The 8,723-nt window shown below is 44.7% G+C and overlaps 1 protein-coding gene across 1 annotated transcript in view; it reads left to right on the top strand.

Moving 5' to 3' along the window:
- LOC136628732 (zinc finger protein 850-like) overlaps window positions 1-1,156 on the top strand; it is a 138,064-nt gene extending 136,908 nt beyond the window's left edge. Inside the window, exon 7 of the mRNA XM_066604833.1 lies at window positions 387-1,156. Coding sequence (XP_066460930.1) covers window positions 387-1,066 — 680 coding nt within the window. The 3' untranslated portion in view covers window positions 1,067-1,156. The remainder of the gene's footprint in view (window positions 1-386) is intronic.
- Window positions 1,157-8,723: the final 7,567 nt, after the last annotated feature.

The following is an 8,723-nucleotide window of genomic DNA, read 5'->3' on the forward strand; positions in this document are numbered from 1 at the left end:
TGTTCTAATATATCAGTAACATTTTTACTTATGTTCAAAAATACTAAAATCGTCTTTATTCTTGGCAGATGATGGTACTGGGATCTCAGCGGGACGTCTGATATCTGCAGATTTTGAAATAGATGTTATTAGTAGACAAGATACTTATGAAGAACCTGCCATTATCACAAATATTCCCTCAGCCCTTCACAGCAAAGATCCATCATCTGATCCTCTTATACAGGTCCCATCTTCTGATCCATCAGTAACTGATGAGCAGAAGAAAAGTCACAGAAGACAAGAACATCAAAGCGCTCACAGAGGAGGGAAGCCGTATTCATGTTCAGAATGTGGAAAGTGTTTTACTGTCAAAGCAAATCTTGTTATACATCAGACAATTCACACAGGAGAGAAGCCATTTTCATGTTTACAATGTGGGAAATGTTTTAATGTGAAATCGCAGCTTACCAGACATCAGAGAATTCACACAGGGGAGAAGCCATTTTCATGTTCAGAATGTGGCAAATGTTTTAATATCAAAGCAAATCTGGTTATACATCAGCGAATTCACACAGGCGAAAAGGCATTTTCTTGTTCAGAATGTGGGAAGTGTTTTACTAGCAAAGCATATCTTGTTACACATCAGAGAAGTCACACAGGGGAGAAGCCATTTTCATGTTCAGATTGTGGAGAGTGTTTTTCAAAGAAATTAGATCTTGTTACACATCAGAGAATTCACACTGGAGAGAAGCCATTTTCATGTTCAGAATGTGGGAAATATTTTTCAAGGAAAACAAATCTTGCTGAACATCAGAGAATTCATACAGGGGATGAGCCATTTTTCTGTTCTGAATGTGGGAAATGTTTTAATGCAAAATTGAAGCTTACCAGACATCAGAGACTTCACACAGGAGTGAAGCCATTCTCATGTTCAGAATGTGGCAAATGTTTTACTAGCAAAGCAAATCTTGTTGCACATCAGAGAATTCACACAGGGGAGAAACCATTTTCATGTTCAGAATGTGGAAAATGTTTTACTTGGAAATCACAAGTTGTTTACCATCAAAAAATTCACATAGACCAATAGAGTAACCTTTTTTATTTTGAAAATTCATTTCAAATGTTACAAGAAATAAGTACAAAAAGGTGACTTCATTTACAGCTTTAGGCTGGATTCACACGAACGTATATCGGCTCGGTTTTCACGCCGAGCCGATATATGTCGTCTCTCTCTGCAGGGGGGAAACCTGGAAGAGCCAGGAGCAGGAACTGAGCTCCAGCCCCTTCTCTGCCTCCTCTCTGCCCCTCTGCACTATTTGCACTGAAAGGAGGCGGGACGGAGCGGGGCTAAGTTCCGAGAATTAGCCCGGCCCCATCCCGCCTCTCCTCATTGCAAATAGCGCAGAGGGGCGCAGAGGAGGCAGAGAGGAGGCGGGAGCTCAGAGCACTGCTCCTGGCTCTTCCAGGCTCCCCCCGCAGAGAGAGACAACATGTATCGGCTCAGCGTGAAAACCGAGCCGATACATGTTCGTGTCAAAAAACAGAGTATGCTCGATTTTTATGTGCATTTGTGCACGAAAGGTTCCCTGAGAAGTCTATGGGAAGGGCACAAATGCGCACTCAATACCCGTGCAATTCTTAGGGAAAAAAAACTTATATGGAACTCATTAGGCTACATAGTGTTTTAAATCATGGCACAAGCGTTTTCATACATACATTCGTATGAAGGTTCCCTTGGGCAGGAATCATAGCAAAAAAAATGCAATCTGAAAATGTATGTCAAAAAACAAAAAAATATCCCCAAAAGTGCAGGATGAAGAAGTGTGTAAGTCTAAGGCTGGGTTCACATGGGATGGATTTGCTGTGGAATTTCTGTGCGGAAAGTGCGCACGCAGCTCCTAAACCCGGGGTTAAAGGTGGCTTCATACGAGCGTGTTTTTGTGTGTGCATACGCGCACAAAAACAGGCGTCTATCACAAGCAATGCATTCTCTATGGTGTGTTCACATGTCTGTGCTTTACAGGCGTGCACAATAGGGAATGCACAGATTGTTTTCAATGGAGTTGCGGCTGCTGTCGGCTGCTCAATTGAAGGCAATGGTCTCCCGGTGCACCGAACTTTTTTTCAGGGAAGAACTTTAAATATAAGCCCTTCCCTGAAAAACAAACATTTTATTGTAAAACAAATTATATATATGTACTTACCTGTCCGCTGTGGCCGTGTCCCCCGCGGGGATGAAGAACACACCTGTGACAGGTGCAGCAGGGAATTCATTATTTCCAGCGAGGATGAAGAAAACATCTGCCGCATCACCCCAGCCTTAGGGGTGATACCACATTGTGGAAATTTTCTGCTAGTAAATTCTTGACAAAATCCGCACGTGACTTTGTGGCAGATTTTTGTGCAGATTATCACAGTGAATTTCACACATTGTATTAGGGGCTTGTTCACACCAGTGACATTCTTGTGTGAGTTTTATGCGTTGTGCAAAAAACTTGCACAAATATGGAATCTATTCTTTTGGATTGATTCATTGACACTAGCGATTTTTATTTATTTTTTTCTTCACAGCATCGGTGTGAGGTAAAAAAGGAATCTCACCATGTTCTTTCTTTGGTTGTTCCCTCGGACCGCCTCACCTATTGTTTTCACGGGGACCTTTAACCCTTTCCAATCCAATTTCCCCGCCGCCCGCCCTCTCCAGATCTTATATATTTGGGCTGGAAATACACGTTATGGATTCTTTAGAATTACTCAACAGAAACACAAAAAAATGATGTCCTGATGATTTTATTACAAATTTTTAAAAAGTTAAACGGGAGTTAATATGTATATTACACCATGCGGAGGAGAGCTCCAATGTGGGACCGCTGTTCTGCATAGTGTTAGAAACATGGGAGTTATGCAGGGATATTTAATGTCAGACATTGGGTTGGAAAGGGTTAAAAGCCATCACACGGCACTCGCATGCCTTGTGATGTGCATGCAACTGCGATGTCTCATTGAAATCTATAGGAGCCACTTGTAATCCTTGTTTATGCTTGAAACACTGGACTCACCCTCTGGGAGCGGCAAGTTTAACAACAGCAAAAATAGCACAGGTCCTGGTTCAGTAGATGATGGTACAGGTATGAAGGTTGCAAATAGTATCCCTGTTTCCTTAATGCCACCTGTTGAACAGGTACAGAAGGTAAGGGTGTGGATTGAGGTCCACTTGCCCCCTCCAGCAGCAACATCTGGCAGCCGTTATGCCGGCGTCACAGCTGGATGGAGGGGGAAGCGTCCTCCTTGCCTTCAGGCTCTGTGGATGGCAATTTGTAACAGTGCCTCATGGAGGTTTTGAGAAGGGGGAAGAGCACAATGAATGTAGGAGGTGAAGTGAGAAACATAACTTTCTGGGTAGAGAGAGATGGGCTTGATACCTTCCAAGAGCAAAAGGAGAGACCATATGGTCCCTGCTGATAGCTGGGCAGGATTTTGGTCTTCAATGGAGAAACTATTATACTTTCCCCTTATTGGCAAGGTGGTGGAGCTTCTACTGAAGATTGGTTTAAGGGTGGATGACATCTATGACCTGATCCTTCCCTGTAGCATGTCAGAGTAAGACATCAGCTTTGTTCACCAGGAGGGCATTAGCTCTTTTGAGGAACTATGAGCTAGTGAAATACAAGCATGACTGGTGAAGTTTCCCAGCACAAGTGGTGACCCATCAGAGTGAAATCAAGAGTGACCATTTTGACCCATAATGAGTCACTCTCTTACTATGACATTATGACTTGGCGCAGTTGGGAAAAGTGAGATGATGGACAAGCTCCCCCCCCCCCCCCCCCCCCCACCCTCTCAAAAAAAACAAAAACAAGATGAACATGGCATCTGGCCCAGAACCTGGACATTTATGGTTGAATTTAAATATTCAGGGAACTTGGTGGCCCACATACCATCTGCAACCTTCCTCAGTATGGATTTTATCTTGGCCTTTACCCGTATTATAGATGCCCATCGTGTATTATTGCCTATAACGGTATCACATGTCCATTTAGTTTGTACTTTAGCTGAATGGGGAACATCTAGCGGAAAATGACAGATCACAGAGCTTATAAACCTACATAACTATCTGCAGCCGCTGACCGAGGAGAATCTGTGACTCTTCTCTGCTGTATTTAATGGTTACTACTCACCTGGGCGGTTACCTGTAGGAATCTCCTCTTTACACCGATGATCGCCGCTCACATTTGTCTCTGTAGTATTAATATTGGTCAGATCTTTATCTGGATACAAAAGCTGTGAGACAAATAATGTAAAAGTCAGTAGATGGTTGGCGATGTCATGTGGAATGATCATTAATCATCATTACAACCAAAAATGACCTGACAGGAGTAGTTATCTGAGCCACATAGCGGCAGGTCTAGAAACCCGACATAGATATCAGATTGCAGCTCAATGACCCCTGAGGAACCTCATACACATGTATATCCGGCATGGCTAGACACGCTGCATGTTGTCTCAGTGGAGGAGATCAGCGTCTACCAGACACATCCGCTGTTCATCTCGGGGGAGCAGATAGATATAAATCCAACCTGTTGGCTCCTTATTCCCATCAGCAGTCTCCACCGCCAGAAAACTGGGAGAAGATCCAGAGAACATGTAATGTCTCTGGTCAGCGGTAATCCTGCCATCTCCACCGGCCTCATCACACAAGTAGAAGACATCTAATAAGACTGAAGACAAGAGATTCACAGCCTTCTACAGATCAGAGGGACATCTCCATCTACCTGATGGTCCTGTGGAAGAAGAGGACGGGGACAACTCTCTGGTGGGCTTCTCTTACTGGATGGAACTGGAGGAAACACAGACACTGAAGGCATTCTTTACATACAGATAATAAAGTCCCCGTGTATTTAGTCCTGTCTATTACCTGGTGATGGGAGCGGCTGGCGGGTCTCCATCATGGCTTCCTTGTACAGATCCTTGTGTCCTTCTAAATACTCCCACTCTTCCATGGAGAAATAGACAGCAACATCATGACACCTTATAGGAACCTGACAGCACAATATACAGTCATCACCCAGAAGCCTCCAGTACTGTTACTGTATAATGTCCCAGCATTCGTTGCAGCATCACCTCTCCAGTCAGTAGCGTCAGTTCGTGCCACGTGTCCAGCTTTGACACCCAATAGTTGTATGGAGCAGAGGCATCACAGAGGACAGTGGTACGATCGGCTATGTACTCCTCACCATCTTTTTACAGTGCTCCCTCCGACTCAGGCTTGACTGGGAAATGGTGACACAGCCTTGCTGGGGAGCCATAAAACTGGCAAAGGCCTTGGAGAGTGTTCCCCTGCCTGTGCTGGACATGCTGCCTGATCCCCGCGCCTCCCCTGCTACTTGGCCCTCAGAAATGCGTCTTCTGCCACTAGCGCTGTCAGATAGGAACTTAAGCATCACTTTTTCCACCAGGGCCCCGAGGTATTTCATCACTCTCTTACCCCTTTCCTCTTCGGGAATGAGAGTGGAAAGGTTTTCCTAATACCGTGGGTCGAGAAGGGTGTACACCCAGTAATCCGTGTTTGCCAGAATGCGTCTAACATGAGGGTCACGGGACAGGCAGCCTAACATGAAGTCAGCCATGTGTGCCAGAGTCCCAGTACACAACACATAGCTGTCCTCACTAGTAGGATGACTTTCAGGATCCTCCTCCTCTTCAGCCCATAGACACTGAACAGATGAGAGGCAAGCAGCATGCGTACCCTCTGCAGTGTGGCCAACAGTCTCTTCCTCCTCCTCCTCTTCCTCACCCTCCTCCTTCAAAACACGCTGAGAAATAGACATCAGGGTGGTCTGGCTATCAAGCGACATACTGTCATTCCCCATCTACTGTTCCAACTGCAAAGCGTTGGCCTTTATGCTTAGCAGCGAACTTCTCAGCAGGCAAAGCAGCGGGATGGTAACGCTAATGATGGCCGCATTGCCGCTTACCATTTGGCGCGGTGGGCGTGTCATGTGACGTGGCAGGCGTGTCACATGATGCGTCATGCGGGAGCGAGGACGCCGGATCCGCAGGTAAGTTTGGGGTCTTTGGGGGGCGCCGTGACGGGCTCCGCCGCGGAATTCACGCGGCGGAGCCCGTCACAGCCGTGTGCAGCCGGCCTAACACTTTCCCTGTATAAGCAGCAGCACTTTCCCTAACCTCTGCCAGCATGCGTCTGAGGCAAGCCACGGGCGGGACCAGTTTAAGTACTCGGCGGTCACCTGATCGGCCCAGCCACTCACTGCTGTAGATGTGTCCAAGGCTGGCACTTTACAGCAGGGGAAGGGAAATGAAATTGACTCGAGTACCACGTGGTGTTCGTCTCGAGTAACAAGCATCTCGAGTACTTTAATACTCGAACGAGCATCAAGCTCTGACGAGTGTGCTCGCTCATCTCTAGTGGACATGGAACCTGTCATCAGAAGCTGAGGCTAATTAAACCATAAAAGGGGGGGGCACTTGTCACTTTACTGGAAGTGGGTGTGCGATGAGATATGTAGATGTATTACTATAATGATTGGTCCGAAATTGATTTTAAGGGGGAACACCATGTGAGTTTGTTAGTTGTGATCAAGACATAAATGTGTTTTGAAATACGTGTAGATGTAATCATGGTGTTACACCGTATCTGCTATTTGTAATTTTATGGATTTTTTGGTGGATTAAAAAGTGTTTTTAAAGAGACGGCTTTTGTCCTTTATGTGCAGCAGATGTAATAAGTTATATGTAATGGTGCCATTAAAAACAGAACTCATTTACCAAAAAACAATCACATGATTATGTAGATAAAAAAATAATAAAAACAGGTTAGGTTGGAACAAAGTTTCATTGTTATTTTTCTCACATCATCATTCATTTGTGCTCTAAATTATTTTTTCTTCTTTTCTCTTGTGTGACATGGAGGGGCTGGCAAATTGTAACCTGGGGTGCAAGTACACAGCATTGAGCTAAGTCCAATGAAAAATAAAAAGTTCTAATATATTAATACAATTTTTTCAATCAAAAATGATTTTATTATACAAAAGTAGAAATATAGATTCGTATAAATACACACACATATATTTATATACATACACACATATAGAGTCATGGGAAAACTACGAACACCCTCCTTGCATCCTTTGGTTTTACATATCAGGACATAATAAACATCTGGTCATAAGCAGACCTTAACATCAGGTAATTATAACCTGAGATGAACAACAACACATGACAAAATACACCGAGTCATTAAGAAAAAGAAAGCCAAAATGCAGAAGCAGTGTGTGAAAAATTACGTACACCATTACTGCTTCAATAGAAAGTAAAAGGAAAATTAGCAGCCAGATGTAATAAAATATCCACCCATCACTTCTGTGATATTGCGATCCTCAGGCGCGTGTTTGATGTGCGCTAAAGGATCACAAGTGTTTCCCATTAATTTCAATAGGAAACATCACATTGCACTCGTTGCACTTAACACGGCATGCGAGAGCCATGCAATGTATTTTATTGTCCTATTGAAAACAATGGATGATGCATTACTAGGGAGCGCCAAAAGATAGAACATGCTACGATTTTTAACCTTGCAGTATCGCTGTGCGGGAAAACAAAAAAATTGCTAATGTGAATGACTCCATTCAAAAGAATGGAGTTCATATTCAAGCGAGTTTTGTTAATCTCACGATGCAGAAACTCACATGAGGCTATCGCTCAGGTGCATGTAGAAGGTACATGGGAAGCTATTTGGAAACTTGGCATTAGAAATCCAGGAGGACAACATCACATATAGAAGATTACCATTAGTCCTGTGGAACATTTTTAAATTGATCTTAAAAATGTCATTGAGGAACGTGTTAATTCAGACATCTTCAATGATAAGCAGGCAAACCCCTGTGTACAGAACATCCCGTCTAGAGATGAGCGAACGTACTCGTTTAGAGTAATTACTCGATTGAGCATCGCTATTTTCGAGTACCTGGCTACTCGGGTGCAAAGATTCGGGGGGCGCCGGGGAGTGCGGGATGGTGTGGTGGAGTGGGGGGGTAGCAGTGGGGAACAGGGGGGAGCTCTCTCTCTCTAACTCTCCCCCCCACTCACCTCTGCAATCCCCCGCTCACCCACGGTGCCCCCCGAATCTTTTCACCCGAGTAGAGAAGTACTCGAAAATCGCGTTGCTCGAGTACGTTCGCTCATCTCTAATCCCGTCACATCAATCTTTCATGTCTTGCCTAAGATCATAATTAGAGATGAGCAAGCATACTCGCTAAGGCTAACTACTCGAGTGAGTAGTGCCTTAGTCGAGTATCTGCCCGCTCGTCTGTAAAGATTCGGCTGCCAGCGCGGGTGATAGGTGACTTGCAGGGGGGAGAGAGGGATCTCCCCTCCGTTCCTCCCCACTCTCCCCCGCCGCTTGCTGCCCGCCGCCGGCAGCCAAATCTTTAGAGACGAGCGGGCAGATACTCGACTAAGGCACTATTCGCTCGAGTAGTTAGCCTTAGCGAGTATACTCGCTCATCTCTAATCCTAATTCCTTCAATAGACCACTATTGTGTCCCATCATTGCTGCCATTGGGTCTGTAAATGAGAACAAATGTAAATGGGTGGATATTTTATTACAACTATTGGTACCAAAAGCATCCGGTTACATTACGGATACTAAGGAGGTGCTGAAGGTCTTCCAGGATTATAATTGGAGGGAGTGCTTTTCATGGTTAACATGGGATATCAAAGCCCTA

The sequence above is a fragment of the Eleutherodactylus coqui genome, chromosome 5, assembly GCF_035609145.1.
Source record: "Eleutherodactylus coqui strain aEleCoq1 chromosome 5, aEleCoq1.hap1, whole genome shotgun sequence".
In the NCBI taxonomy this organism is placed as follows: Eukaryota; Metazoa; Chordata; class Amphibia; order Anura; family Eleutherodactylidae; genus Eleutherodactylus; species Eleutherodactylus coqui.